The sequence below is a fragment of the Galeopterus variegatus genome, unplaced genomic scaffold, assembly GCF_000696425.1.
Source record: "Galeopterus variegatus unplaced genomic scaffold, G_variegatus-3.0.2 Scaffold1462, whole genome shotgun sequence".
NCBI lineage: Eukaryota > Metazoa > Chordata > Mammalia > Dermoptera > Cynocephalidae > Galeopterus > Galeopterus variegatus.
The window spans coordinates 51,464-66,643 of NW_007727573.1; the positions used below are offsets into that span (position 1 = coordinate 51,464).

General features: G+C 43.1%; 2 protein-coding genes across 2 annotated transcripts in view; one reads left to right on the plus strand and one right to left on the minus strand.

Moving 5' to 3' along the window:
- Positions 1-10,128, plus strand: part of ADAT1 (adenosine deaminase, tRNA-specific 1) — a 29,456-nt gene extending 19,328 nt beyond the window's left edge. The window contains exons 10-11 of the mRNA XM_008577212.1: positions 3,186-3,272; positions 8,922-10,128. Of these exons, the coding sequence (XP_008575434.1) occupies positions 3,186-3,272; positions 8,922-9,054 (220 nt within the window). The 3' untranslated portion in view covers positions 9,055-10,128. The remainder of the gene's footprint in view (positions 1-3,185; positions 3,273-8,921) is intronic.
- On the minus strand, positions 9,552-14,809 carry LOC103594044 (serine palmitoyltransferase small subunit A-like). Its single transcript, XM_008577224.1, has 2 exons — positions 14,595-14,809; positions 9,552-9,736 (listed from the first exon to the last, which is right to left on the minus strand). The coding sequence occupies exons 1-2, from the start codon at positions 14,806-14,808 to the stop codon at positions 9,552-9,554; spliced, it is 399 nt and encodes a 132-aa protein (XP_008575446.1). The 5' UTR covers position 14,809.
- Positions 14,810-15,180: the final 371 nt, after the last annotated feature.

The window sequence follows — 15,180 nt, forward strand, 5'->3', positions numbered from 1 at the left end:
TCTTTTTTTTTTTTTTTTTTTTTTTTTTTTTTTTTAAAGATGACCGGTAAGGGGATCTTAACCCTTGACTTGGTGTTGTCAGCACCACGCTCAGCCAGTGAGCGAACCAGCCATCCCTATATGGGATTCGAACCCGGGGCCTTGGTGTTATCAGCACCGCACTCTCCCGAGTGAGCCACGGGCCGGCCCTCATACATCTTTTTAGACTTTTTTTTTCAGGTTTTCTTCACAGCCACTAACTGCCAGGCTTCAAACGATCTAGACAAGCAGACCCTGACTGTCTCCTGGCCAGCCTAGGCTGTTGCATTGAGTAATATTTACAAAATTGTTGGGGGTAGTGATTTTTGGACCAGTTTTACCCCAAGGGCCTTCCTGAGTTCTGGCCACCTTTTACACGTCTCAGGAGACCAGCTCTCAGCCACAGACCAGGATGTGTGAGCAGAGCAGGTCATGAGGGACAGAGATTGCGTGTTTCCTGCTGAGTTCTGGCTCTGTAGTCAGTGACAGCCTCACAGCACCTCATACTGGCCCCACCCAGCTGACTGTGGCTTTGATTTGCTGCTTCACTCAGAACTGAAATGCTATTTTTTGCTGTGAGTCCATACCCTCTTTTACCTTAGAAGTCCAGCTCAATGACCACTGCCTTCTGGCTCAAAATTATCATTCTTTCTCCAAATTCCTATAGAGCTGTTCTCTGGCTTATCCCAATATGTCATTGTTATCTGTGTGATTGGGAGTACCTCATGTTCTAACCGTAGCTCTGTCTCCAATTATTTGGGTGACTTGGGAAAAGTCCTGTTGTTCCATGGGCCTTAGTGTGTTCATATCTATAAAATGAGAATATTCGAGTAGATAATCTGAGGTCTCTGACACATGAATGTCTCTGCATTTAGAAGGCAGTCTCCATACAGGGAGGAAGTGTATGGTGAAAGAGCAGAAGCTTTGGGGTTGAAGAGACCATTGTTTAATTCCTGACTCCCTTTCCCCCAAGTTGTATGAACTTGAGCAAATTATTCAACCTCTCTGAGCCTCTGTTTCCCCCACTATAAAGCAAGGGTAACTGATACTATCTGTCACATAGGGATGTTGTGAGAATTAAAAAAGATAGAGTGCATCTGGCATGGTGCAGGGCTTGAAGTTGACATTTTGTTAAGATTGATTTCCCTTTCAGTCATTGCTATGGTTTGAATTTTTGTCCCCTCTGAAACTCATGTTGAAACTTAATCGCTTTAAGTTGGGGCCTTTAAGAGGTGACTGGGTCAAGAGGGCAGATGGATTAATGGGTCATCATGGGAGTGGGTTAGTTATCACCTGAGAGGTCTGTTATAAAAGCCAGTTGGGCTCTCAGGGTGCCCCTCTTGCCCTGTGATGGATGCTTCCACCATGTTATGACACAGCATGAGGACACCAACCAGATGTGATTGCCTGATCTTTGGCCTCCCAGCCTCCAGAACTAGAAGAAATAAATCTCTTTTCTTTATAAATTACCCAGTCTCACGTATTCTGTTATAGCAGCAGAAAACAGACTAAGATAGTCATCAAATGAAGTTTCATAACACGTGAAAGAGTCAGTTACTTCTGTTCTAAGACCAGTAGCTGCTGGGGGGTAGGCATGTTTTCTCACTGCTCATCCCTGTGGGTGGGCATTAGTTTCATAACACGTGAAAGAGTCAGTTACTTCTGTTCTAAGACCAGTAGCTGCTGGGGGGTGGGCATGTTTTCTCACTGCTCATCCCTGTGGGTGGGCATTAGGGGACCACCTTGAATAGAGCTATGGGGATAGGAACTCAGACAGGGTGGTTAGAGGTGTTTAATACACTAGTGCAACACTAGAAGGAAATATTTTATTTAAGTCTGTGGGTTTTTAATTTACAATGGATTAATAACAGGAACCAGATAAAGGGCCCTCACTTTTAAGAAGTTTAATTTTACTGTTTCTTGTAAGCAAATTATCTTTGCCATGAAGAGACAAATCTTCCCATGCCAAGTATCCTAGAGAGATCATTACAAGGCTCATTGAATTAGAAAAGGATGAGAGATTCTTTTAAAAATCTAAGTTTTCAGTAAAGATATGGCTAAATTGAAAATATCAATGTAGATGCATAATCTTTTAAAAATGATATATGTAAGTATAGCTTTCCTAGCTCTTTGGTGCATCAATCAGCAGTGTTAACCAACTTACAAGGAAAAATCTAATATCTAAGAATGTAATCCTCTCTGCTAAAAGGAACCAGGGCTCCTTGGAGAGTAGCAGCTAGCAGCCACCCCTAGAAGATTGTGCGCCTCAGATTTCAGTGGTTGTTATTGGGTAGGTCTTTTTGACAGAGGAAGAGTTACTAGTATGGTCACTGTTCTTCTGCTGCTAAATAGAACTTGAGAAAGGCTTACTTCAAGGCCAGCCCGTGGCTCACTTGGGAGAGTGTGGTGCTGATAACACCAAGGCCACTGGTTCGGATCCCTATATAGGGATGGCCGGTTAGCTCACTTGGGAGAGTGTGATGCTGACAACACCAAGTCAAGGGTTAAAATCCCCTTACCAGTCATCTTTCGTTAAAAAAAAAATAATAATAAAGTCTTACTTAGCTGGAGAGACTTCTCCAGAGGAGGAAAGGTTCCCAGCATTCCCAATCTATCTTTTTGTTTGTTTGTTTTTTTAAAGATGACCAGTAAGGGGATCTTAACCCTTGACTTGGTGTTGTCAGCACCACACTCTCCCAAGTGAGCTAACCGGCCATCCCTGTATAGGGATCGGAACCCGCGGTCTTGGTGTTATCAGCACCACACTCTCCCAAGTGAGCTAACCGGCCATCCCTGTATAGGGATCGGAACCCGCGGTCTTGGTGTTATCAGCACCACACTCTCCCAAGTGAGCTAACCGGCCATCCCTGTATAGGGATCGGAACCCGCGGTCTTGGTGTTATCAGCACCACACTCTCCCAAGTGAGCTAACCGGCCATCCCTGTATAGGGATCGGAACCCGCGGTCTTGGTGTTATCAGCACCACACTCTCCCAAGTGAGCTAACCGGCCATCCCTGTATAGGGATCGGAACCCGCGGTCTTGGTGTTATCAGCACCACACTCTCCCAAGTGAGCCACAGGCCAGCCCTGAAGCCTGGTATCTTTGATGGGGGCCTGGTACATGGTAAATACTTAATTCATCATCTTTTCCTTTTTTTCCAAACAGATCCCGAATCAGCAAAGTGGAACTCTTTAGATCATTCCAGAAGCTGCTGAGCAGTATTGCAGAGGACAGGTGGCCAGATTCCCTCAGGTAATGCTACCAACCCATGTTTCTTCATAGTTAGGAAGAGTTTGTTTTGACTCTGGCTTACAAATGATAGGAAACTTTGGCAGGAGTGGTGGTTCTGCAAGCCAGTGGGCACTTATTACTGACCACGTGCTCATCTATCCCCATAGCCCTACTTGCAGATATGTGTGTGATATGAAATGCTTAGTAGGATGGGTAGGTTGGTGATACAGTTATGAAAGACTAAGGATAGAATTGGGGTGTGGCCCNTTTTTTTTTCAGGTTTTCTTCACAGCCACTAACTGCCAGGCTTCAAACGATCTAGACAAGCAGACCCTGACTGTCTCCTGGCCAGCCTAGGCTGTTGCATTGAGTAATATTTACAAAATTGTTGGGGGTAGTGATTTTTGGACCAGTTTTACCCCAAGGGCCTTCCTGAGTTCTGGCCACCTTTTACACGTCTCAGGAGACCAGCTCTCAGCCACAGACCAGGATGTGTGAGCAGAGCAGGTCATGAGGGACAGAGATTGCGTGTTTCCTGCTGAGTTCTGGCTCTGTAGTCAGTGACAGCCTCACAGCACCTCATACTGGCCCCACCCAGCTGACTGTGGCTTTGATTTGCTGCTTCACTCAGAACTGAAATGCTATTTTTTGCTGTGAGTCCATACCCTCTTTTACCTTAGAAGTCCAGCTCAATGACCACTGCCTTCTGGCTCAAAATTATCATTCTTTCTCCAAATTCCTATAGAGCTGTTCTCTGGCTTATCCCAATATGTCATTGTTATCTGTGTGATTGGGAGTACCTCATGTTCTAACCGTAGCTCTGTCTCCAATTATTTGGGTGACTTGGGAAAAGTCCTGTTGTTCCATGGGCCTTAGTGTGTTCATATCTATAAAATGAGAATATTCGAGTAGATAATCTGAGGTCTCTGACACATGAATGTCTCTGCATTTAGAAGGCAGTCTCCATACAGGGAGGAAGTGTATGGTGAAAGAGCAGAAGCTTTGGGGTTGAAGAGACCATTGTTTAATTCCTGACTCCCTTTCCCCCAAGTTGTATGAACTTGAGCAAATTATTCAACCTCTCTGAGCCTCTGTTTCCCCCACTATAAAGCAAGGGTAACTGATACTATCTGTCACATAGGGATGTTGTGAGAATTAAAAAAGATAGAGTGCATCTGGCATGGTGCAGGGCTTGAAGTTGACATTTTGTTAAGATTGATTTCCCTTTCAGTCATTGCTATGGTTTGAATTTTTGTCCCCTCTGAAACTCATGTTGAAACTTAATCGCTTTAAGTTGGGGCCTTTAAGAGGTGACTGGGTCAAGAGGGCAGATGGATTAATGGGTCATCATGGGAGTGGGTTAGTTATCACCTGAGAGGTCTGTTATAAAAGCCAGTTGGGCTCTCAGGGTGCCCCTCTTGCCCTGTGATGGATGCTTCCACCATGTTATGACACAGCATGAGGACACCAACCAGATGTGATTGCCTGATCTTTGGCCTCCCAGCCTCCAGAACTAGAAGAAATAAATCTCTTTTCTTTATAAATTACCCAGTCTCACGTATTCTGTTATAGCAGCAGAAAACAGACTAAGATAGTCATCAAATGAAGTTTCATAACACGTGAAAGAGTCAGTTACTTCTGTTCTAAGACCAGTAGCTGCTGGGGGGTGGGCATGTTTTCTCACTGCTCATCCCTGTGGGTGGGCATCAGGGGACCACCTTGAATAGAGCTATGGGGATAGGAACTCAGACAGGGTGGTTAGAGGTGTTTAATACACTAGTGCAACACTAGAAGGAAATATTTTATTTAAGTCTGTGGGTTTTTAATTTACAATGGATTAATAACAGGAACCAGATAAAGGGCCCTCACTTTTAAGAAGTTTAATTTTACTGTTTCTTGTAAGCAAATTATCTTTGCCATGAAGAGACAAATCTTCCCATGCCAAGTATCCTAGAGAGATCATTACAAGGCTCATTGAATTAGAAAAGGATGAGAGATTCTTTTAAAAATCTAAGTTTTCAGTAAAGATATGGCTAAATTGAAAATATCAATGTAGATGCATAATCTTTTAAAAATGATATATGTAAGTATAGCTTTCCTAGCTCTTTGGTGCATCAATCAGCAGTGTTAACCAACTTACAAGGAAAAATCTAATATCTAAGAATGTAATCCTCTCTGCTAAAAGGAACCAGGGCTCCTTGGAGAGTAGCAGCTAGCAGCCACCCCTAGAAGATTGTGCGCCTCAGATTTCAGTGGTTGTTATTGGGTAGGTCTTTTTGACAGAGGAAGAGTTACTAGTATGGTCACTGTTCTTCTGCTGCTAAATAGAACTTGAGAAAGGCTTACTTCAAGGCCAGCCCGTGGCTCACTTGGGAGAGTGTGGTGCTGATAACACCAAGGCCACTGGTTCGGATCCCTATATAGGGATGGCCGGTTCGCTCACTTGGGAGAGTGTGATGCTGACAACACCAAGTCAAGGGTTAAAATCCCCTTACCAGTCATCTTTCGTTAAAAAAATAATAATAATAAAGGCTTACTTAGCTGGAGAGACTTCTCCAGAGGAGGAAAGGTTCCCAGCATTCCCAATCTATCTTTTTGTTTGTTTGTTTTTTTAAAGATGACCAGTAAGGGGATCTTAACCCTTGACTTGGTGTTGTCAGCACCACACTCTCCCAAGTGAGCTAACCGGCCATCCCTGTATAGGGATCGGAACCCGCGGTCTTGGTGTTATCAGCACCACACTCTCCCAAGTGAGCCACAGGCCAGCCCTGAAGCCTGGTATCTTTGATGGGGGCCTGGTACATGGTAAATACTTAATTCATCATCTTTTCCTTTTTTTCCAAACAGATCCCGAATCAGCAAAGTGGAACTCTTTAGATCATTCCAGAAGCTGCTGAGCAGTATTGCAGAGGACAGGTGGCCAGATTCCCTCAGGTAATGCTACCAACCCATGTTTCTTCATAGTTAGGAAGAGTTTGTTTTGACTCTGGCTTACAAATGATAGGAAACTTTGGCAGGAGTGGTGGTTCTGCAAGCCAGTGGGCACTTATTACTGACCACGTGCTCATCTATCCCCATAGCCCTACTTGCAGATATGTGTGTGATATGAAATGCTTAGTAGGATGGGTAGGTTGGTGATACAGTTATGAAAGACTAAGGATAGAATTGGGGTGTGGCCCATTCCAGGCCCTCCTTTGGTTCCACCTCCAGATGGAGAGCATTATGGAAATATGAGTGCTTGAATAGCAATATATTCTGTTAAGAATGTTACTGTCTTTCCTTTGAACTTGCAGCTCCAGGACTTAAATTTCTCTCTCCAAATAAACAGGAAGGTAGAGAACTATAAAACCAATACCAGGAACAAAGTGGATGGGTACTTAACAAGGGTTAAGTCAAATTTTGCAGATTAAGGGCACTGTCCACACAAAACTGCCCTCCCTTCAGACACCAGTCACAAGTCGAAAAGGTCCCCAAGCCACACATGTGTCTGACTAACTGGCTACAAATTCAGTGGCTTCCACTACCCCCTCATGTTCAGTAATACACTAGAGCATCTCTCAGAACTCAGGAAAGTGCTATAGTTGCAATTAAAGTTGGATTACAAAAGATACAGATCAGGCCGGCCCGGTGGAGCACTGCTTCAGTGCGCCGCTTGGGAGCGCAGCGGCGCTCCCGCCGAGGGTTCAGATCCCACATACAGACCGGCTGCTCACTGGCTGAGTGAGGTGCGGGCGCGACACCGAGGGTTGCGATCCCGTTGCCGGTCCTGGTCCGGTACGGGCGCAACACTGAGGGTTGCGATCCGTTGCTGGTCACAAAAAAAGACAAAAAGGAAAAAAAAAAAAAAAAGGTACAGATCAGGATCAGCCTAAAGGAGAGACAGGTAGGGTGAGATATGGGAACATCCCAAATGCAAAGCTTCCATGTCCTTAGGATGCGTCACCCTCCCGGCACATCACTGTGTCACCAACCAGGAAGCTCACCCATGCTTCAGCGTGCAGAGTTTTTAGTGGGGTTTCATTATATAAGCATGATTGATTGGATCATTGGCCATTTGATATGATTGACCCCAGTCTCCAACCCCCTCCTCTCCCTGGTATCAGGTGGCTCCAAGTCCCAACCATTTTATCACATTTGGTCTTTCAGCCATGGCCAGCCTCATCCTGAAACTATCCAGGGGGCCCGCCATGAGTCACCTCATCAAACATACACTCAGGTGTGGTCAGAGGGGTCCTCTCTAAATAACAAAGACACTTCTATCACATGGGATATTCCAAGGGTTTAGAGGCTCCCTCCGAGGAACTGGTAACAAAGACCCAGCCAAATTCTTTATTATACCACAGTGGGGAGGCTAAGGAGAGGCTAGAAACTTCTATATGAAGAGGCTGGCCACTTGTTATCACCATCCCGCCCTCCAGTCATCTGTGGTCAGTTCACTTGTTCTTGTCTGAAAAAAATGAATCAAACTGGAACACAGTGGGTTTCCATACATTCTGTGTGTCAAATAACAAATCTGGATGTAGGTAAGGAGAGACTTTATTCAAAAGGATTCCTACAGTAAGGGAAGGGGGGACTACTGCAACAGGTGGAGGAGAACTACGGCAAGAGGGAGAACACTCCAGCCACGGATCTGTAAGCTTCTCAAAGAAATGTACTTTTATAGGGAGGGGGAACAAGGCTAGAAAGAACCAGGAATGGGGGAGTGGGATGAGCAGGTGGCGCGATGGGACTGTGGAACAGAAAAGGTCTTTGTGATCAGCTGATTCTCTTAACACCGTCTCAGGAAGGGGGCATTAAGAAGGGGTTGTTCCACATTCTGAGGCCAGGTCAGGCTGAGCGTGGGCCAGAGTTCCAGGGTCTGGGGGAAGGAGAGAAGCCTAACTAATGTTCGGTCACATTAGCAGGTGTTTTATGGAGACTGGTCAGCAGGTACAGACAGTTCAGTTAGTCACTGTGAGACGAAGAATGGAAATTTGGAGGGTCTGTGTCTGGCCTTGTCACGGGTGAACAAGGGGGACTTCCGTGGGTCGTATTTGAGTGAGAGGAAGGACAGCTGTGGTTATAAAATCTCCCTTTTGTGTTCTTGCTAAAACTGGACTAAGCAAACCAGTGCTAGAGCCCAAGGCCAGGGCCTAATCAAAAAGAGGACTCAGAGGAGCCTGACTCAAGTGTGGGCAAAGAAGAGTCTTTGTCAGAAGAAAATCTTTTAACTGGGTGTAAGTATTACAGACATTCCTGGGCAGCCAGAGATGGCTGAGGGATTTGGGAAGGGGGATTGGCTGGCAGTATGGAGGAGGAGAATATGGATAAAATGGGAAGTTCTTTGTTAGGAAAAATGCAGCCGAGAAGTTCCTAATGGCTAGATCCTCGGGTGGAAATTATAGACCCTTAGAAAACTTTACACCAAAAAAGTAGACAGTTATTCTTGTTTATCTGATTCCACCAGGACCATAGAAAACTAGCATTCTGTTCATTCTTACCGGTTTTGGTCCATGTTGTTTTCTAGTGAATTCTGTACAAAGGTGACAGAGTTGCTCTAGGAAAGCATACAAAAATCCTTTTTTGCTGACTGTCATTTTATATCTGTCCAGTTGGCCTGCTCAGGTGTCTTGTTGGCCCCAGGGGAGAACTGTTCAGTAAAAACCTGTGTGTTTGGTGTGTGTGCATTAGGGTGAAGAAGCCAGAGACCTACCAGGAGTACAAGGAGGCTGCGTCTTCTTACCAGGAAGCCTGGAGCACACTCCGGAAGCAGGCGTTTGGATTCTGGATCAGAAACCCGCCAGACTACCACCAGTTTAAATGAGAAAAAAACGTTTTCAAAATGCTTGTTGGTATCAGGACCCTTCACATTGAACTTCCTTCTTCCTTCATGCTGGACAAGACTTAGCTTTTCTGATGGATAAATCAGGGGGAGGAAAAAAGCCTTCTGCCAGAGCCCTGTATCTCTTTTGTGTAATATAGATGGAATCTGAAACATAGAGCAATCTATACTTGATTGAAGTAGCTCTCTGCTAAAATGGCATCTCACTAATGACCTTGGTATCTGACTTCATTTGTGTTTTATCGCTCTCTAAAATATGAAATTAGAGTTTGGAACATGACACTTTAAAAATACTCTGCAGCAGCTCTGTTTGTGTTTCTGCATTGATCCAGCAAATATTTATTGAACTGAAATGTTGTTTGAATCTCTGCAAGCTTTATAGCTTCATCTGGCATAGTGAACATATACTTTGTATTCCCAGCCTTTCTTCCTTTGGAGAGCCATTCTTTTTCCATTTTTCAGTAATACTGCTCAATCCATCAGACTTGGTTGAAGCTAACCTTACTCCCTGGCTCCAGGACTGAGCCTGTGAGCCAGCCCTGAACAGTCCTGAACTTGTTCTCAGAGCTATCAGGAAAGATTCTCTTTTGATCCAGAGCTGTAAGAGTCACATAATCTTGGAACTGCTGATGGTCATCTTTTTCTACCACATAGATACAGCCAGCTGAGAATGAAGGCAACAAAGAAAGAAACAGCCAAGGGAATCAAAGCTCTAGTGATGTTGTTTGGATGCCTGAAGCCAGTGCCCATTCTGGACTTCAGTTATGTGAGACAGATTCCTGTTGTTGTTTTGAGTAAGCCTGTTTGAGTCAGTTTTCTTATTTCCAACTGAAAGAGTTCTGTGTAAAAGGCCAAAAGTCCCTACAGCAAATCAGCAACAGACCTTGCAACTTGTTTTGTTTTAACTAACATCTAATATGTAACTCCCAACTACTTCATGCCTTGAATGACTGGCTGAAAATGGAAACTTTCCATGTTGGGGTTACTCAATGTACTTGTTGGTTCTTCAGCATTTTTCATAGCTTTAAATAAATAATAGCTTTATTGAAATTAAAATTCACGTACCGTATAATTCAACCACTTAAAGTATACAATTTTGTGGTTTTTAGTATGTTCACAGACTGTGCAACCATCAAATTTAGAACATTTCTTTTTTTTTAAAGGTGACTGGTAAGGGGATCTCGACCGTTGGCTTGGTGTTGTCAAGCCAGTGAGCCAACTGGCCATCCCTATATAGGATCCAAATTCGCGGCCTTGGTGTTATCAACACCGCACTCTCCCGAGTGAGCCACAGGCCGGCCCAAATTTAGAACATTTCCATCACCCTAAGAAGAAACTTTGTTCCTGCATTAGTTTCCTAGGGATGTCTATAAGCTGGGTGGCTTGAAACAACAGAAATTTATTCTCTCTCTGTTCTAGAGGCTGGAAGTCTAAAACCAAGTTGCCAGTGGAGCTTATGCTCCCTCCAGAAGCTCTAGGGAGGAATCCTTCTTTGGTTTCCTTAACTTCCAAAGGCTGCTGGCATCCTCGGCAGTCCTTGGTTTATAGCTATGGTACTGATTTCTGCCTCCCTCTTCCCACGGCCTTCTTCCTTGTGTGTCTCTCCGTGTTTTCACATGGCCTTATAAGGAACCCAGCTGTTGGATTTAGGGCCTGTTCTAATCCAGTGTGATCTTAACTGACTACATCTGCAAAGACCCTATTTCCAAATAATGTCACATTCTGAGGTTCCAGGTGAGCATGAAATTGTGGGGATGCTATTTAACCCAGTACAGTACCTATTAGCAGTCATTTACCATTTTCCCTCAGTGCCCCAGCCCTAGGGCAACCAATAATCTACTTTCAATCTCTGTGGATTTGCCTTTTCTGAACATTCATGTAAATGAGATCATACAATAAGTGGTCTTTTATGATTAGCTTCTATCACTTAACATAATGTTTTCAAGATCCATCATGTCATAGCATGAATCAGTACTTTATTCCTTTTTATGGAATAAAAATAATATGCATGTTAGAGCAGGGTGTTATAACACCAAGGTCAATGGTTCAGATCCTCATACCAGCCAGCTGCCAAAATATATATACATATATATGCAGTTGTATGGATATATGTTTTGTTTATCCCATCATCAGTTGGGCATTTGAGTTGTTTCTACTTTTTAGGCATTGTGAATAAGTGCTGCTATGAACATACAAGTACAGTTTTTGTGTGACTATATGCTCTTAATTTTTTTTTAATTACAGAAGTAATACATATTTGTCATGACAAGTTATCCTCAATTTTTTTTCTGTAAGAAATCCTTTTAGAAAGCAGGAAAGAAAGAAAAGCAAAAACATCACTACCTGAAGGCCAGGCTCTCCAAAATTCTGCATTAATCAGAGTTGCTTTTGCCTGACCTAAATCTCATGTTATAACAGCAGTTAGTAGCTCTCTTGTCAGTGGCAGTCATCTCCTGATCTGTTGGCCTCACCGTACCTGAATAATATTGAAACGTATATTTTAAAACACTTTCCCAGTGATGTCACATGGACAGCACTTCATTCTCCCAGCAATGCTGTGTGACAGTACGTGCCAAGTGTTGCCAATTATGGAAGCTCACCTGAACCTTGGATGCTGCTAACATCCCATGATGCACAGGACAACTGCCCCTCCCCAACACCCCCATAAAGAATTATCTGGCTAAAAATGTCAGTAGTGCTGAGGTTGAGAAACCCTGCTCTAGCAATTATTAGTGTTTTAAAGTCATTTGAAATAGTTAATCTCTAGTTATTGCTCCAAATCTGTACATAGTTAGTTTTGCTTCATTTTGCTTTCAATTTTTAGGAATGGTTTTCTTTAAAAAAATATGTAAAATTTTTTAAAAAGGTAAAATACTTACATGCTTCCAAAATTAAAACTAGTTTTTTGGTTGTTTTTTGGCACTGGCCGGTACAGGGATCCAAATAGTTTCTTTAAAAAGGTACATTCAGAGGGGTCTTACATTCTTGTCCCTCCCCCCCTGTTTTTCCTTCCCTCTAGCAGTCACCATTTTTATTGGTTGTTGGCTTATTATTTCATTCTGTGAATAGCCTACATAAAACAATTCATATTTTTGCCATGGTACCTTTTTGATAGATTCTTAGAAGTGGGATTGCTGGGTCAAAGGCTAACATATAATTTTGCTTTATTTAAATATATCTTCCAAGTCCTATTTCTAAATGAGTGCAAAGAAAGCAAAATACAGAACAGCGTTACAACATGCTGTTTCTATAAAGAAGGATGGAAGGTATATATCTATGTTTTGCCTGTATATATAAAACTATATATATAAAACTGTATATATAAAGCTAAAATATAGCAGAACGGTTACACAAGAAACCAACCAATCATGAAAAAGGCCCTGGCAGGAGGGAACGAGAGTGGCTGGAGGCCCAGAAGTGGGAGGGAGACTTTTCACTGCATACCTCTTCTATTTTGTTACTCTGTAGAAACACCAGAAAACACTCAAAGTAATGTTATATAAGGCAGAGGGAATCTCACAGCATGCTTTAGGCAGCTCCGCTCATGGTGCCACAGAATTTTTACTAACAAAAATGTTTTCTGGAATTTGGCTCTTTCAGGGAAGTTTACACTTTCAGCGTTGCTGCTGCTGTCTTCTGTGTTGCTCATAAGTGGATTCTAACATTATGACTGTGTACATAATTTTTATTTTCTTTAGAGCTTATTAAACCTGGCTTGATTTAAATAATTTTGTGTCTGTATGTTATGTAGTCATTTCTGCCTCAAAGCATGGGGTTAAATGCCTTGTTTTATGGAATTCATCAGTGCCAAGCATGAGCTCACCGTCTGGGGGAACGAAGCTGCTGTGGAGAAAGTGACCCACCCTGGCTGCCAGTGCCTGCGGTCTCGGAAGAAACAGGCCCTGTCTGATTTGGTAGTGTCTGTGGCTGGTAGAAAGCTGCCTCCACCTGGACCTTGGTGATATTTTTTGGCTTTAAGACAATGTTCTGAGCAAGCCTTAGCCAGAGTTTTCCAGTTTCTAAAACCCAGTTCTCTTCCTGGCTAATTAAACAGCTTAGGACAGTTTTTTTGTCTTTGAATTTAATGAGTTTACATCCAAAAATTAGGTAGTAATTTTACATTTAAGGAATAAAAATCTTTTTTAAAAAATACAAGAGTGAAAGGATTTTAACTAAGTTTACACTTTTTGCTGTAGTTTTTAACAACAGTTCATCTCATCATATCTTATTGCAATGTGCAAATACATTTGCAGCACCCATTACAACCATGAAACTAAATTTATGAAAGTACACTGTTAATAGTAGCCCTCAGAGGAAACTGATTTACCTTCTATTAAAAACTATGGTAGGCCTGCCCCGTGGCTCGCTCCGGAGAGTGTGGTGCTGATAAAACCAAGGCCACGGGTTCGGATCCCATATAGGAATGGCCGGTTAGCTCACTGGGTGAGCGTGGTGCTGACAACACCAAATCAAGGGCTAAGATCCCCTTACCGGTCATCTTTTTAAAAAAAACAACTCTATGGTATATAAGCATTACATAATAATGCTACTTAACCACCTTTTGTCATAAGAATCATCACTAAAGTTTTCTGGAAGTAAGTTCACAGAAGAATTAAATATTTAAAGGGTGAAATGTTTCTTATTTTAACTTTAGCAAGATCTTTTCTTTTTCGTTAAGAAACACTTAAATAGTTTTAAGCAAAAGCTATTAGAGTGTAGATAGCTGAAACTACTCCTGAGTTCAAGCATACAGATAAGTCTTTTGTAAGTAGTTCTCAATACAATATCCTCCCTCCCCAGCTCCCTGCCCCGATCTTCTTTTGTTTCTTACAAAACTTTGGTCAAGAGTAGAAATATATCCAGGCAGATATATATGCCATACAGTAGCAAGAACAGTAAAGCCTAACTAATGACTTTGGGTTTTAAAAATAGAAGGCAATTAAAATGTACTCAAAGTTACATTAAGAGAAGTTTTTACAGGGTAATATTGAAACAGTCACAAAGGTTTAGAAAATACTAATATCAAAGTACAAATGACTACAATGTTAAAATAGACAAAAACAACTATACAAGAGCCTCCTATAATTAAAAATAAAGAACATAACACGAGTCAGGATGATTTTCCTGTTCTACTCATGAATGTTAGTCTTTATAAGGTTAGTTACGTTGACATCTAGTAGAGTTTCCTATGACATCTGATGAGGTCTCATTCCAACTTCGTAGGGTAGGTCTTCCCCAAGGAACCTCTCGATCCTGGTCCATCTTGGTCATACACGGTACAATTTCTTTTTCTTTTTTTTTTTTTCCTTTTTGTCTTTTTTTTTTTTTTACTGACCAGTAACAGGATCGCAACCTTCAGTGTTGCGCCCGTACGGGGACTGGCAACGGGATCGCACCCCTTAGTGTTGCGCCCGCACCGCACTCAACTAGTGAGCGGGAACCAGTCTCCACATGGGATCCGAACCCTCGGCGGGAGCGCCACCACACTCCCAGGCGGCGCGTGCGCCACCGGGCTGGCCCACATGGTACAATTTCTAAGTAGTACAATATCGCCATGATGTGCTGGGCCATGAAGACACATCCTGTGTACAGGGCCATCCCCACAACAGAAACCAGCATGGAATTGAACACGGTCCGCTCCCAGGGCTCCAGCATGTAGAGCACCGTGACGAGCAGGTACTGGTCGTAGAACCAGGACATGTGCTTCCAGGCCCGCGTCAGCGCCATCCCCACCATGCACCTCACGTCAGTCTCAGCTTAGGACAGTTTTATCTTTTCTTCTGCCACTGCCCTCCTGTGATGGTGTCTGGGAACGCCAGATGAGTTGTTAAAATGAGTCTCACTGCAGCAGGAAGGTTACTGAAACTAGGAAATGGCTTCCAAGGAGAACGAATGTATATGTACTCACTTTCAAGGGCTCAAGCAACTCTTTTTTTTTTTTTTTTTTTTTTTTTAAAAGATGACCGGTAAGGGGATCTTAACCCTTGACTTGGTGTTGTCAGCACCACGCTCAGCCAGTGAGCGAACCGGCCATCCCTATGTGGGATCCGAACCCGGGGCCTTGGTGTTATCAGCACCGCACTCTCCCAAGTGAGCCACGGGCCGGCC

Coding starts and splice junctions, on each gene's coding strand:
- LOC103594044 (XM_008577224.1), bottom strand. CDS start 14,808: ATGGTGGGGATGGCGCTGACGCGGGCCTGGAAGCACATGTCCTGGTTC. Junction 9,737..14,594: donor CTACTTAGAAATTGTACCAT/GTGGGCCAGCCC, acceptor CTTCATTCTCAG/CTGGCTGTATCTATGTGGTA.